The 14,841-nt window shown below is 39.4% G+C and overlaps 3 protein-coding genes and 1 non-coding gene across 4 annotated transcripts; 3 read left to right on the top strand and 1 right to left on the bottom strand.

The window, feature by feature from the left end:
* The first annotated feature begins 1,267 nt into the window (after positions 1 to 1,267).
* On the top strand, positions 1,268 to 3,465 carry LOC121176717 (growth-regulated alpha protein-like). The gene is made up of 4 exons (XM_041030766.1): positions 1,268 to 1,464; positions 1,568 to 1,676; positions 1,796 to 1,876; positions 2,526 to 3,465. The coding sequence occupies exons 1-4, from the start codon at positions 1,404 to 1,406 to the stop codon at positions 2,581 to 2,583; spliced, it is 309 nt and encodes a 102-aa protein (XP_040886700.1). The 5' UTR covers positions 1,268 to 1,403; the 3' UTR covers positions 2,584 to 3,465.
* A 2,197-nt stretch (positions 3,466 to 5,662) lies between these two features.
* Positions 5,663 to 8,841, top strand: cxcl19 (chemokine (C-X-C motif) ligand 19). The gene is made up of 3 exons (XM_041030756.1): positions 5,663 to 5,815; positions 6,862 to 6,997; positions 7,539 to 8,841. Exons 1-3 carry the CDS (start codon positions 5,764 to 5,766, stop codon positions 7,675 to 7,677), a joined length of 327 nt encoding a protein of 108 aa, XP_040886690.1. The 5' UTR covers positions 5,663 to 5,763; the 3' UTR covers positions 7,678 to 8,841.
* Positions 8,842 to 10,167: 1,326 nt separating this feature from the next.
* Positions 10,168 to 12,787, bottom strand: trmt10b (tRNA methyltransferase 10B). The gene is made up of 9 exons (XM_041031801.1): positions 12,745 to 12,787; positions 12,428 to 12,577; positions 12,154 to 12,262; positions 11,889 to 12,022; positions 11,609 to 11,761; positions 11,319 to 11,397; positions 10,695 to 10,762; positions 10,423 to 10,546; positions 10,168 to 10,346 (listed from the first exon to the last, which is right to left on the bottom strand). Exons 2-9 carry the CDS (start codon positions 12,572 to 12,574, stop codon positions 10,168 to 10,170), a joined length of 993 nt encoding a protein of 330 aa, XP_040887735.1. The 5' UTR covers positions 12,575 to 12,577; positions 12,745 to 12,787.
* Positions 12,788 to 13,869: 1,082 nt separating this feature from the next.
* On the top strand, positions 13,870 to 14,086 carry LOC121177578. Its single transcript, XR_005893294.1, has one exon. It is a non-coding gene; the product is annotated as a small nucleolar RNA U3 (small nucleolar RNA).
* The last annotated feature ends 755 nt before the right edge of the window (positions 14,087 to 14,841 follow it).

Raw genomic sequence — 14,841 nt, 5'->3', positions numbered from 1 at the left:
AACAAATGTTCAACAATACCTTATTTAATCCCTGCTTATCATTGGACGGTGTGTCAGCTCTCTTGAAATCTTCCCTTATCTCTGTCATTGCTGTGGAGGCGGATTGCCAGTAAGTTAGATTCAAGTTCACAGTTCACAGGAGAAGTAGGCGGCACAGCATGATGACAGTGACACCAAAAAATTTGGTTTCCATCCAATTCCCAGTCACACCAGGGCCAGAATCCCCCATAATCAATTTTAATACGTATACTTTCTATCATGAAAAGTGTCATGTAATACTGTCATGTAGTGGAGAACCATGTGAGGTGAATGCATCATTAATATCCTCATTCATTTTGATGACCACTGAGTAGTAAAGAGGGGGAAACAATAAACAGACCAGAGAAATTGCCTTTCTAATTTACCTAATTTACCTTTCTAAAATTCTCAGCAAACAAAGATCATTTTAATTTAAATCTAGATTCATGTTAAGACGAATGACCACAAGCCAGTAGTGATGCAAGGAAAATAATTTGTTTTCATCCAATGAAAAAATTCTTCTCAGGGTTTGTTTACTAGCTTTCACTGGCATCCCAAAGTCTTCCTTAGCGCATCAGCTGATATACAAATTGCAATAAAATAAAATAAAATTAGGGTTAAAGAATCTTATGGGAAGGACCCTGGTGAACCAAGACACCATGCAGAGTCACTGTTTCGAAACTGAACAGTTCAACAAAAATAATCCTTAACAGAAACCTTCTGGGTTCCAAAGAAAAGAGGAAAAAACCCTGTCTCAGGGAGGATTTATCAGGGTTGAGTGCAGTAAATACAATGCTAGTACAAATATTTTCAACCACCAGTAAGCCAAATTAATTAGAAAGAACTTGTGTTAGTAGAATGACGAGCAAGATACAAGAGGTTAATGATTCATTTTACTTAAAATTGGCACGGCTCTGCAAGAGCAAGGATTTATGTGCAAAGGTGAGTGATAGTGCTCTGAAGTGTGCAGAAGGAGTTAAAACTGAGGAACCACACTTGCCAGAAGTAGATGGGAGACACATGTTTATAGAATAGGCAAAAAGACAAACATGTCTCAACATGGAGAATCCATTCCTTGCAATGTCTTTAGAAGTGAGAGGAAGTGAGAGTTTGACAATCTCTTCTCAGGAAAAATGGAAGATTGATAAAGGCTGTGGTGAAAGTGTGGGAATAAAGGAATCTCAAATTAGTTCTTTGGAAAACTGCATTGGCCAATGCCTCCTGTGAGACTATAAAAAGGAGGTGCTGAAATAAGAGGGCAGCCAGTCCTGCACACAGGCAGCCCAGGGAAAGAAAAATCCTTGACTCAGTTTGAGACTTAGGTGCAGGGATTCACCAGATCCTCTCTGAAGATCCATCACTAATTTCCACCATTTCAGACAAGGATGAATATTGCAATCCATTTCATAGTTCTCCTGGCCTGCACGGTCCTCTGCTCTTCAACAGGTAAGTGTGTTAATTCATTGGATTGTGGAAAGCTTTTTTTGCTGCATTTTTCTGCATCCTGCATACATTACATTATTTAAGTTGTTTCCTTTTATTTTTACAGTTATTAAGAGCTGCCAGTGTTTAAAAACAAGCCGGTCTGTGGATGTCTCAACCATATCTGATGTCAAGGTGTACAATGTCCGTCCATACTGCAGCAAGAAAGAAGTCATGTGAGTCCCTGCAGTAACATGAAAAATAGATTTTTAATTCTTCAGTTGCTGAATGATGATTATCCAATGACAGTAATTTGCAAGTGTTGTTTGACATGAAAGCTTCTTCTTTCTCCTAGTGTCACACTGAAAGACCAGAGGTCACGGTGTCTTGACCCCCAAAGCAAGTTCACCCAAGCAGTCGTGAAAACAATGCAAATGTAAGTCCAAAGACAAGCTTTTTTACATGACACATGCTCATTAGCTGCTGTTCCAGACAGCATGAACTAATATTTATGTAATAAGACATGGTACATCCTGCCATATAAAGTGTATAGGAAGGAAGCAGAGGATCTGGCTCTAGAGCATGATGCTCTGCAGGCTTTCATCACTGTCAGCGTGCCTTAAAAAAAAACACAAAGAGGAAATAACATGTAATTTATGCAGTCCACTTGAGTAGAGGCAGCTGATACAAAAGGAACTACTACTATTATTATACTATTGTTCCAAACCTGCAGATTGAGACCCCCATAAGGGGTCACAAGATGATTAAAAGAAAGGGAACAAAGTGAGACTTTTTGCTATATTTCTGGTAAGCTACCAGATAATTTTATTTGTTCAGGGCTCCAAAAATTCAGAAAAAGATCAAAAGATTGTTTTAACTCACTGTCTAAGTTACTTGCACTGATTTAAAGTGTCAAAGTATTCTCAAAATATCATATCAAATCAATTACTTGTTTCCAGTCCATCCTTTTTGCTTGTGAATGACAGAATAGATTACACTGTAAGACTCTAACCAATGTTTTAAATGATTGAAATTTCAAATCTGAACACGGTTGAACATGGTATTTCTTTTTTTTTTCTTCACAGACTGAGGGCACAACAAGCTTTAAAGATGAACACCACAGTGCCAAAACCAACTCAGTGAAAAACACAGGGTCAGCCTCACTAGCGGCAATGCTTGTGTTTATCATTGTTACAATTAAAACTAGAAATCAGTTCACAGGAAGAAAGAGCAGCACGCCTCCCAAAAGGAAGGTCTATAAAATAAAATACACCAAAAAAAAAAGACTGGTGACATAATACAGAGAAGTGAAACAAATTTTCTTCACTTGTTCTGAGAAATACAGGATTTTAAAGCTGCATTTGCCAGCTTTCCACACGGGCAGCTAAAACTAAAAGCAAATTGTAAACGTGTGAGATATTTAATATTCCAGGAGCAAGCGTTGGCACATTTAGGAAAGCGAGGGACATGTCTTTATACAAGGACAGTGAACATTTTGGTGGGATGGCAATTTCTTCTCTCAGTCTCTGATGTATGAATACTGATGAGATTGGTGTGTTTCCACCTAAATATTACTTTAAGGTTGAATCCATGGCTAATGAGGAAAGCCTTGTCATTTTAACAACAGTCTGACATCTGTAAAACTGTGTGAAAGCAATGTATAGTATTTAAATGTGAATTGTTTATTTAATGGTTCATATGATGAGGCTACTTTTGTTTGTGTAATCTTAGGAATCTCTTTCTACAGCTGTGTAGAAAGAGACGTAAATACAAGGGCCATGGCTGAAATCATAAACTAGTCAGCTCTTGCTATGTGATGCTGTTGGTGAAGAGCTGCAAAACTGTAATGAATCATTATGAAGGAACCCGTTCCCAGCTCAAAGCAGCCACTGAAGTGGTTCTCTTTCCTTTTGTTCCTCGAGGTGACTGTGTTATCAGTATGTGCTACAAACACTGTGGGTGTATTTATATTTGTCTCACTTACACTGTATGATTTCTATTCTTAAAATTAAAAAGTTTGCTCTACCCTGACTCATGGACTCATGAAGTCTTAGATGCTTGGTTTGATAATCAGAAAATTTACGGACACCACGGTCGATGTTAAAACCAAAGGGCGAAGGCAGAAACTAAACAAGACTGAGGGTCTGCAGCCATTCTACCAGCTCTCTGAGGAGGCACCTCTGCACAGTAGTACGTGCTAACACAATGCTCACAGTGACAATGCTGACATGCTGATGTTTAGTAGGTGTTACGTTTATCATGTAGTTTAGTGTGTTAGAATCCTAACATTTTCTAATTAGCACTGAACACAAAGTGCAGCAGAGGCTGAGCAGCATTATCAATGGACAGACCACATCACAGAATAAGGTCAAACATTTGTTCATAATTTCCACATAAAATGTGGAAAAAATTGTAAAAATGTAATAGGAGAGGAATGTAAACAGTCCGTGTGACTAATGGAGGGAGGGCATCAGCCACTAGATAATGATTCCATGAGTCATCAAGAAGCTCAACTCAGCCTTCAGACAACATCTCCTAAAGTCTTTATCTGAAGAAGAAGTGGATAAACACACCCTCTGTTGCAATGGTTATTGCAACACCAATAAAACTTATGTGGTTTCTGCACAGCCTCTGTATCCCCCCCATCCCTTTGTTTATTGTGGCCTATATCATAACATTTTAACCACAGACACAGACAAACTCATGACTTCTGAAACAGCAATACAGTCATCTCATTTTCTGTTATTTCACTTTATTTTTTAGGTTTTGTCCTGTTCACCCTCCATCCTCCATCACTAACCAGGTACTGTTAAACAAACACAAACTGGGAAAAGACTTCCAGAAATCAGTTGTGGTTGTATATATATTTTTTATATTTGTATTTACTTAATTAATTTCCTTATCAGACAAAAATGGGCAATGCAACAGTGTTATGGTCATTTTGTGCTTTGGTAAGTAAAAAAATCCCCCAAGGCTGAGTTTTGCTAAGTCATACTGTAATAGATTATTTCATTTTTCACAGTCATGTGAACCTGAGGCTTTTCACAATGACCCACTTTATCCCACATTCATGACCCAAACTTCTGGTAAAGACACATGCTCTCAATCATAAGGGAACAATATTTCTCAAGTCAAACCAAAAAGCACTGAAAAGGTGATGGGATATTTTACCTGAGGTAAATGTGGTTTCTTTATGTCTGCTTATTTGTTTATCTGTCTGTCTTCTGTCTCAAAGCCTCAGCAGATTATATAGATACAGACACAGTATGTCACTGGATATTAATACTGCATATTTGAACAGATTAGCTTTAACAGCCGATTCAGTGTTTTACATTTTGTAGAGAGTATGCTTATTACTGTAAATTAAAACTGAAATGTTTGGTGTTAAACATTGTAAAAATTAAAGCTAATACCAGATGATAGGTTGAACACTGTAAACTAAAACTGCATTCTGGTGTGCAGGATGTGAAACAAAATTTGGGATTTTGTTTTCTTACACAATCAATTACAAACTGAAAATATGGCAGAGAACACCACCCCCCAAACTTAAACCTCAAAAAAATTAAAGCTAGATTAATCAGTTTCTTTGGGCTTTCATTTGAGCTTTTGTTCAGGCTACATAAAATATTGATCTCTACTGATTTAATACTTCCTGTCCCCTCAGCAAATAGTTGCCTAGAATAAAATAAATGAGAAAATAAAGAAAAGTCAAAACACTGAACTATTTTACATAGTAACTGCGTTGTAATGTGTATACAAGGTCAGAAAAAAAAAGCCCCCAGGAATGAAATCCACCTCCATCAACAACAAAAACATTATCACACAGCATCATATGTACTGTAGCCACAGGTAAAACTGTGCTTGTTTACAAATCTGTATCTAATGATCATTATATGTGTTTCCTCTTTGACAGTGAAGGGGGCACACAGAGTGGAATTCTTCTACAGAGTTATGTCCAGCGGAAGAGAAGTGAAGCTGTTGTCCAGCAGCACGGACTGACACGCTCCGCCTGTGTGACTCATTTCTGCAGCCGTTTACTGCAAGCATGTCGTCTTCTAACCTCAGAGGGGCCTGTGGTCTGTCCCTGAACTCACCATCCCATGACTACCTTCTGCTACACACGTGAATGAGCCAAAGTGAAACCAACACACACACACACATGTGCACCGACCTGTGCTATTTCTCAAATCCCCCATAGCAAAGTTCATGAGGAGCACATGATCACTATGTGCATAAATACCGGAGAGCAGATGCTCGTAAACAGCCACAACAACTGTACGATATCTGTCTGCGTTCGAGGACTTAAGCAGCCGCCTTTACAAGATGAAGCTCTGCACCCTGTTTATGTTTCTGACCCTCTTCATTCTCAGCAATGGTAAGGACCACGCAGCTACACAGTGCTATCATTTCTGTGCGACTACACATTCCTCTGTTGTGAATCTAACTGTGAAGTACACCTCAGGAGATTGGAACGAAAGTTCAGTGAGGGTTTTTGAAAACTGATGCTGGGAAACTGAGGATACTGATGAAAAATGCTGCTGACACTGACGTGTTTCCTGCAGAGCTCTACTGAAGAAACTTCAGTCTGGGCACAGCTGATGTGCTTTAATGGCACATTTAAAATGCTGTTGAAATCCAGAACAAGAATATTCTTCTAGGTAATCGAGTGGATGATTCACCATTGTTTTGCAACAATAGGGGAAACTGCAATGTGTGAGAATTCTCAGTTCAGACTGCAAGATTAAGTGTTTTCCCATGTTTGAGTTGTCATTCATTTCTATTCATTTCACAACAAAATGAAAATGTTGGAGGATGGAGGGGGTATAGGCCAGGGAAGAACACATTAAAATATAGGGTAGATACAGATCATTTACTATGAATTAGATTTTTTTTTTTGCTCTGAGGATTTACGGTGTAGTGAAGTGAGGAACATGACTGGTAGAGAAAATGGGGAAGCTCGTTATGTGCTTGTTAAGTGTGGCAATACCGAGGCTGGTGGCTGTGAGGAAAGCGTGCAGTCAGAAAGTGTTGTCAGCATTTGATTCATGAATTTGCAACCATGTGATGTGACATCAACAAAACCAAGTTCCTGATAATGCTGAACATTTGTAGGAAGATGAGTCCTAAAGATTTCTGGCAGACAGCAACAAACTGCAGGGCAGAGCAGAATGAAAGCAACTGCCAAATTTGATAATTGCTTGACTGATAATAAAAAAAAAGACAATTCTCAGCACACAGGCATTTTCTTTTGGCCTTGAAAGATATTGAAAGATCGAGGACACACAGCACCAAACAGACACACCTGCATGTTTTGAACACTTGCCAAAGAAATATCTCTCATAGTTTAAGTTCATTTTCCCTGGTGTTTGAGAGTTTGCTTAAACTGGTAAAATAATGTCTGCTGATGTCTCTTGATGACAGGTATGCCGCCAATCAGCAGGGACTACAACACACACTGTCGCTGTCTTCAGGTGGAGTCGAGGATCATTCCTCCAGACAATCTGAGGAGCATCAAGCTCTTCCCTGAGGGTCCTCACTGCGCAGACACAGAAGTCATGTAAGAGACACATCACTTGTCCATGACCATGTAAAAAAAAAAGAAAAAAGTTTTTACTTTCTCTTACAAAAGTGGCTTGTTGTAACCTTAAAACTAAGCACGATTTAACAGACGTATGCCTCTTCAATCCAGGACAAGACAAGAGAAACTCATGATTTTATGTTTAGTAGGCTCATCCATCAGCTGTTTCCAAACAACACACATCTGATCCCAGAAAACTTGAGATCTCCAACTCTTAAATAATTTTAAATTAATGTTTAAAACTTTTCCGTTTGACGCACATTGCCTTGTAGTCAAAAGGTGAAATGAACTTGCCTTTGAAACAGTATTTAGACATCTTTGTGCTGGGATAAAATATAGGCTACACTAATTTAATTTAGCAGTTAAATGAATATAAAGAATGTGAATAATCCCAAGAAAATGATACAGTGTTTGGTGGCTAGTCAAAAATACTTTTTGTTGGTGGAGTTGCTCTGAAGGTTCACGACCTGAGTGTTTCTGAAATCCTACAGCTTTAACTGTGATAAATCTGTTTTATTAGAGCTGGACTGGTGAGCGGGGAGAAGGTCTGCTTGAATCCTCGATCCTCCTGGGTGAAGAAACTGATCCACTTTGTTCTTGAGAGACAACTGCATCAGCAGGGAGGAGCACTTCCCAAGAATAAAACTTCTGCACAGTAAACAAATGATGGTAACTCTGTCCTGCAACAATGAGCCATGCTGTTTTACTTTAAAGACTAACAAAGCACACCGTATTTAACCTCAATATGTACCTTTAACTTCTTTTTATTCTTTATTTCTTAGAAGTTTAGTGTTATAAGATAGGGCAGACAAGTGTCATTGCATTAGAATGGAAAGTGAGGAACCTGCTGTAAAAGTGCTGGAAGTTTGTGTGACCTGAAATGTAAATCATTTCTCCGTATAGAGGTTTGATTGTGTGGCTTTTTGAAAGCAGATTTTTGTATGAAGCACTAAATTTGTAATACATAATTTCTTTATGATACTCCTTTTGATGAAGCTTTATAAATAGCAATTGATTGAGTTCCTCATTAAGGTCTTGTATTCGAAAGAATCACTTAAAAACTCTAATTTTAGGCTTTAAAGAAAATCAAATATATGTTTAAAACATAAAATGTGTCATTTCATGTTTTTGGATGTGAGGTCCTGTTTTACCATGTTTGATTAAAAGTTAGAATTTGTGTATGTAAACTGTGATTAAGTTGAGCTACAGGGAGGTTTGTCTTGCAGCCAAGTAAAACAGAGCAGAGACTTGATCATGAGAGACAGAAAACAAAATAAGCATGACGTGAACTTGTGCACTTTTGCAGCTCTCACATCACTCATAATAACCCCATTTTTGGTTTCTCAGCCACTCAGCATGAGGAGGTGATTTCATATGAAAAAGCGACACAAATACATTGCCTCTATAGCTTGAAACACCAATGTGCATAAGCAGGGACTTAAAACAATCATGAACTACAGCAAGGTCAGCTGCTCTCCGCATAACAGCTACAGCTTGCTGCATATTCGTTTTAGCTGTTTTGGACCAAATCTAAACATTTTCATGGCCTTGCCCTCTTTGCTTTCTGGGAACACATGTTGTATGAGAAGCTGTGGGTAAAGCAGTCTGGATTCCAGTGAATATTGCACAAGCGCAGAGTGTGGGCACTCTGCCTGCCAGAAATACATAAAGAAAGTGTTCCTCTGTTGTGTTAAAGGTATCTTTTAACTTTAAGCTCTTTATAAGTCCTTTTGTGCAGTGAAGCTTATGAAGCAGCTTGAAGTGAGATCATTATTCAAAAATGCCACAAGAGCCAAAATAAAGTGAGGTCAGTGTTAATATTCCACAGAAGTAATGTCTGTTTATCGTGGGACTGGAGACAGTCCAACTCTGATTTACTAGAAGACATTATGTTTTCGGGTTGTCCGTCCGTCTGCCCATCCCGGATTCTTCTACACGTGATATCTCAAGAACGCTTTGAGGTCTCTCTGTCAAACTTTGCGCAAATGTTGACTGTGACTTAAGGCAGATATGAAAGGAGTTTGGAGGTCAAAGGTCAAGGTCACTATGACCATGTTTACGTTTTGCCTGGCAATGCAATATCTTAAGAACCCTTTGAGAGACTGTCTTCAAACTTTGCACAAATGTTGACTTTGACTCAGGGATGCACTGAGTAGACTTTGGAAGTGTGACCTTAATGCAAATGTTGTGCCTCAGAATGTGTTATGGCAACATGGCGCCCTTCGTAGCAGACGTGTTTGCTCGCTCCGCTCTTGATTGCCGGCTTTTCCTTCTTTTTTGTGCGCAAGAGGCTGACAGCTCAGCAAACTGGACGATATAAGAGCCAGGATCACAACTATATATAATAAAAGACTGCTGCACTCTAATTTTCACAAAGACCTGGCTTTCAGACAAAGTCCCAGAACTAGCCGTTCTGCTACAAACTCACTCCAGTGATTTTACTTAAATTAAGAAAAAAAAAAGTTCATAACGATGGTGTTCACTGTTGCTCAACTAAACAAAAATGACTTCTGAGGAAAGAGTCACAAAAGTTTCTCTTACAGTTCCTGGTGAGAACTAATTATAATCATCTCCAGCAGCAAAACATGACGTTATTAGGTTTCAGTGTAAAGAACGCATGGACATGTTGGGCAACAGTGTGCTACCTTTCCTTCCGGGCCTGCAGAGAGGATTATTGGCGCTGACCTGGCCTCCATCCAGGACCTATATGGGTCCAGGGTCAGGAACTGCACTGACAACATCTCTGCAGACCCCTCACATCCTGGACAAACACTGTTTAAAGTCGCTGTTGCTCTGATGAATGTTTGATTTTTCCACTACGTCATTTCAGCATTTTTTTTTTGCACTACAACCTGCACATACTTGCAGGTACATACTTGCAGGTTGTAGTGCGGTCTGAATATATATGTATATAGTTGCGCTAACCATTCAGACTAACCCATTGCACTATTGTTATTTGTTGTTGTTGTTCTGTTGTTTGTTTCCGTACTGTCTGAGAGCAAAGGAAATTACTTGTTTGTGTGCACAAATTTGGCCAGCAAAACTGATTCTGAGATTCTGATTTGGATTCTGATTAACCAGGCACTTATTTCAGTGTCCCAGCTCCCCTCAGGTAACACACGCAGTCTTAAAATAAAATGTTGTTTTATTTATTGTCCATTAACATGAGCTTCTGTTTCAAGCATGAAACATTGATCAAACGTCTGTGTTACAGGAAGTGGTGAGGAATCATCTGGTGCAATGACATAACCCTTCCCCTGGGGGAACCAGGCTTTCAGGGCTTCTGTCCAGCTGCCCGTGTCACAGAAGGCCAACAAGATGTCAAACACTGTGGATGGAGAGAAACTACATTAGTAACAGATTGATTTAAGGAGATTAAAAAGGACTCAGAAATCATCACTCACCTTGATTAACTGCCAGGATCTTTGAGTGGAAATTCTTGGCGTTGTCTTTCTTCACCATGTATTCGTCTATGGGAAGTCTCGCCGTGTGGACGCTCAGTTCTGTGGCGCGCGAGAAGCTCAGCTTCTGCAGTCAAGAGAGGGCGGTAAATCAACACAACCATTTCTTCACCTGACATTTATAACACATGCACCGTCATACTGAATTAGCTGATTGAGTTGGTGCCATGTGATGTCAGTGTTGTCCATTTGTTATCTGTCTACATGTATAATACCTTCTGGATGCTTTCATCCACAAGTCCACCAAGGATGTACACCTTGTCGGCATCTATTGTTTCCAAAGCTGAAATAAAAAAAGATAAAGAAATCAGCATCAAAGAGAAACAGGTAGAAACACTGAATATGCAAATATAGCATTTTGCAGCTTTTCTCTGAAAACTGATTTGCATGTGCTTTTATTCTCACTGCTACTCTATGTCTGCTGGAGATAAACTACTTGAGACCTGAGGGAGACTTGTCCAGTCAAACGATCTTTAAAGAAATAGCATTGAATGTACATTCTTTTTTATTTTTGATTTTTTCTTTAATTTTTAGTAGAGCTTTGAGTCTTTTTATACTTTATGTTTTATTGCATATAAGACATTTTAAAGTATCATCTAGTAAAGTACTATACAGGCAACATTATCACTAATAGTAGTAATATTGGTAATAGTGGTAGGAAGAGAAGCAGTAATTTTCTTTTTGGCCAAATGAAAGAGGTCAGGTGGCTCCCTCTGCTGGCCAACAGATGCATTTTCAATTAAAAAATTTCATCTAAGAAATTCAACCCCAAATGAAATGTTCAGTAACCCTGCACTGAGGAAATGGACTAAAGTGCAGTTAACTCAAATCCTTCGAACCTTCTTCAGCATCTGGAGAGAGGTAGACAACAGTTTCTGTAGGAAAAAGATCCAGACAGCTTTCCTCTGTTATGTCCATCTGAAATTAGCAGACAAAGCAGAGGAGAAGTGAAGCAATGATAAATTTGTGGGGTCCAGTAACTTTTTCCTAAGGCCCTCTTATCAGGTTCAGTTGGTATTCTGTTTTGGGATAAACTAACACAAGTATAACAGTAGAACACTAGAACACTTCTGCTTTCTCCTTCCTTTAAAAAAATAAATCAGGGAATCGCAGATGTGATTTCACTCACCATGTAGTTAAGGAAGCCGTCATTCATTCGTATGCACTCTCTGTAGAGATGGCTGTCCTCTCTCAGGTCTGTCAGGAACAGGTGGAATGGTTGAGCTGCCTTCTTGTTTGACCCATACAGTCTTCTTAACTGGCCAGCCAGCCGGCTTATCTCCTAAAACAGACAGACTGCTGTAGAATTATGTGTAACAAAACCAGCTGTTTTGTACCTTCAGTGTTTTTTAAAAACATGCTTTCTAAGTTAGTGATGCTGTTTTGAGGCATCCTCATCAGACACCTACTTTGTCAGACATGCAGTCAGTCATACTCAGATCAACACAGAGTTTGAGCCCTGTGACCATGGCCTCAGCTAAACGCTCTTTGGTGATTGCCTTCATGACCCGTTTGGTAAACTGAGGAGCATCAGCACTGGCACCTGCGTGACAGGAGAAAGACAGGTGCTCTGATTATAGAAGAAGTGAAAGAAATGTAACTTACTTTCACCTTCAGTTTCTCTGAAACCCATAATGACATAAATGAATGTTTGATTCTTTTCACTGTTGTTACCTAACTCCCGCTCACGGTTGAACTTCCTCCTCTGCTTCTCTTCTTTCCTTTTGCTTTTCTTTGCAGCAATGTGCCTCTCCCAGTTTCGCTGCTTCCTCAACACATTCCTCTGTTCATTAAACAAACACCATTAGAAGAGTACGAAAAACAATATTTCATCTCACTTTATTTTAATAGCTGAAATGACAAACTTTGGCAAGCATGCTCCAGAAACTTTATTTATTCATTTTTCTGTAGTCCTTATTTCAAACAAAGGCTTAGTAAACAAACTAACTGAACACTGTGCATCCTCTCTCCCAGGCTTGTCTTCCACCACATCAGTCTCCACATCTATATGAAGCAGATCCATCTCCTCTGAGACTCCATTCAGCTGCATGTCACGCACTGCAGAGGGAACGTGTGCCATTTCAGTCTGCTGCATCACCTGTAAGTAAAGAAACAAAATGTTGTTTTATGTATTTTATTTTTATTTTCTGTAAATGTCCAGATATTTCTAGCGCTTTTGTAGCAACAAGAAATGCTGGGTTTGAGTAAATCAAAAGACAGAGAGCTATTTTGTTTTAAATAAAACCTAAAACAAAAAAGACATACTTAAGAAGGGAGAAGAGTCGCTCTCAGGTTGTAAACATGTGAGAGACGCATGTATATGACGTACTGTGAACAAGCGATGGGGGCGGGGACAGGAAGGTGAATCAATTTATAGGGAAATAAATCAGTTAACAGACTAGTTAACAGCATGTTCTGTTTAGACCGACATAAATCGCCAGTTTGCTGTTGTTTTTAATTGTTTATTTGATGTATTAACAAAAATAAACTTAGATCACCAGCAGCGTGATGGTTGACCTTTCGCTTATTTGCCAGAGGAGGGCGGTGTAAGACCGATACAACCCAGTGAGTGTGGGTCAGAGAAAGAACTTGTGAACACCTTTAGTAAATAACTGATTATTATAAATTATTACTTAAAGATTTTGTCACAGCATCTGTCCTTACATAATAATGCTTCTCAAAAACACAGACGAGCTTAATCCCAGCATCAAGTTAATGTTTTGCAGTGTTACTGTATGTGAAATTACTAGAGTCGTTACATTAAATATTACTAATATGATTTCTTTATGATTTGTCACAACTTAGAAAAACTTAGGATGATTATTCACACCATTCTCACAATATTTGGTCACGCACAGGAACCATCGTACAACCCCGTTTCCCATCGGACGCAAAAGAAACTGGCGCACTCGTTACCTGTTGGCTAGTTAGCGTTTCTCAACGTTAAATTGTGATTTTCTCGTCTTTTCTGTAGAGACATTATCTCCATCCCAAATTATTTTTACACTGTGTGAAACTGGCATCCAGCGAATACACGTGTCACGAGGATTGTGTAACGTGTCGCTTTTAAAAAGAACCGTTACACCACAGTTGTTGTTAGCAATTGAAGCTAACACGCCGCCGCACCGCATCACAGCAACCAATGAGAGATAACGGGGGGGCGGGCTAGTGGCAGCAGAAGGCATTGTGGGTACAATAAATAATGTCAATTTCTCGATAACTTTACAAGTAATATAGACATTAAATCAGCTGCTGCGTGTAGCCGTGTAGTGATTTGTATTTTCGGCCTGACAGTGCGGAAGAATGGACAGAGTGGCATGTGGTGTGAGCACCGCGACAGTGAAGCCCAGGATCGTCGTACTAGAGGCAGGGCAGGGACGTTAACTCGTTAAGACTATACTTTCAGGGATCATTTCTATAGTCACTGACTTGAGAAATGTGTTTCTAAAGTGTTTGGTCTCGCTAACCACGATGATGAGTTGGTGATACTCTTTCCTGAGCGCGAAGCGGGCGAAGAGATTTGATTTATTTCATATGCTCTTCGCTTTTGATGACCGTTCACTGTCTCCTCTGGGGACACTGAGGGGAAGAGTATGATCAGAGTGGTAGCGTTTTGGTGTTAAATATTAAAACTTGTCCATCTTAAATGAAGTTGGGTAAAGTGGAGGTTGCACTATTTTTAAAGTTTAGAGTTTATCTCATTTTGATTTTATCTTAATTGATCATGATAATTGAGTACGCGTATTTCCATGTTTCCTCAAGACTGAACACTGTTTTTTTTGTTGTTTTGTTTTGTTTTTTTTATTTTAATAAAAGTACAAATGTGGGCTTTTCTGCTGAGCTTTTTGTTGGTAGCCCAGAGGAGGCGGGTTTTCACTCCACCTGCCAAGAAAACCGCTGGGACAAATTCCGCTCTCCTGGCCTGGAGAAACACTCAAACCATTACAAAAAAAAGAAGAAAAAAAAATAGAAAACACCACAGGCTTTATTCTCTCTTTGAATAGCGCTGGTGTTGAACCGTTCACGACTCCGTGTCACTGATTGACGTGAGAAATTGGAGGAGGATTTGTTCTGGTCTTGGAGACGCGGTGCAGCCTGCATGGTGGTGCCCATGCGGTCAGGAACGGAATTAATTTTGATCTTGTCGGTGGCCGAGGACAAACCGTTTCCAAACTTTTCTCGCAGACCTCTCGGAGTTTTTAAATTGCAGCTTTATAAACTGGACAGTTTAAGTCAACGCAGCGTTGTTGGCCACACTCATACCGGCGAAAACATGAAACACAAATGATGTTTAACATTTCTTTAGATGGAGGTTCACTCTCTAAAAATTTGGAGGACTTCGACTCTATTCGCAGTGTTCTC

This window comes from Toxotes jaculatrix, chromosome 23 (genome assembly GCF_017976425.1).
Source record: "Toxotes jaculatrix isolate fToxJac2 chromosome 23, fToxJac2.pri, whole genome shotgun sequence".
Classification (NCBI taxonomy): Eukaryota; Metazoa; Chordata; class Actinopteri; family Toxotidae; genus Toxotes; species Toxotes jaculatrix.
This window is presented reverse-complemented; position numbering and strand designations above follow the sequence as displayed.

Coding starts and splice junctions, on each gene's coding strand:
- LOC121176717 (XM_041030766.1), top strand. CDS start 1,404: ATGAATATTGCAATCCATTTCATAGTTCTCCTGGCCTGCACGGTCCTC. Junction 1,465..1,567: donor GGTCCTCTGCTCTTCAACAG/GTAAGTGTGTTA, acceptor TTATTTTTACAG/TTATTAAGAGCTGCCAGTGT. Junction 1,877..2,525: donor GTCGTGAAAACAATGCAAAT/GTAAGTCCAAAG, acceptor TTTTCTTCACAG/ACTGAGGGCACAACAAGCTT.
- cxcl19 (XM_041030756.1), top strand. CDS start 5,764: ATGAAGCTCTGCACCCTGTTTATGTTTCTGACCCTCTTCATTCTCAGC. Junction 5,816..6,861: donor CCTCTTCATTCTCAGCAATG/GTAAGGACCACG, acceptor TCTTGATGACAG/GTATGCCGCCAATCAGCAGG. Junction 6,998..7,538: donor TGCGCAGACACAGAAGTCAT/GTAAGAGACACA, acceptor CTGTTTTATTAG/AGCTGGACTGGTGAGCGGGG.
- trmt10b (XM_041031801.1), bottom strand. CDS start 12,574: ATGCAGCAGACTGAAATGGCACACGTTCCCTCTGCAGTGCGTGACATG. Junction 12,263..12,427: donor GAGAGGATGCACAGTGTTCA/GTTAGTTTGTTT, acceptor TTTAATGAACAG/AGGAATGTGTTGAGGAAGCA. Junction 11,398..11,608: donor ACGGCTTCCTTAACTACATG/GTGAGTGAAATC, acceptor TGCTAATTTCAG/ATGGACATAACAGAGGAAAG.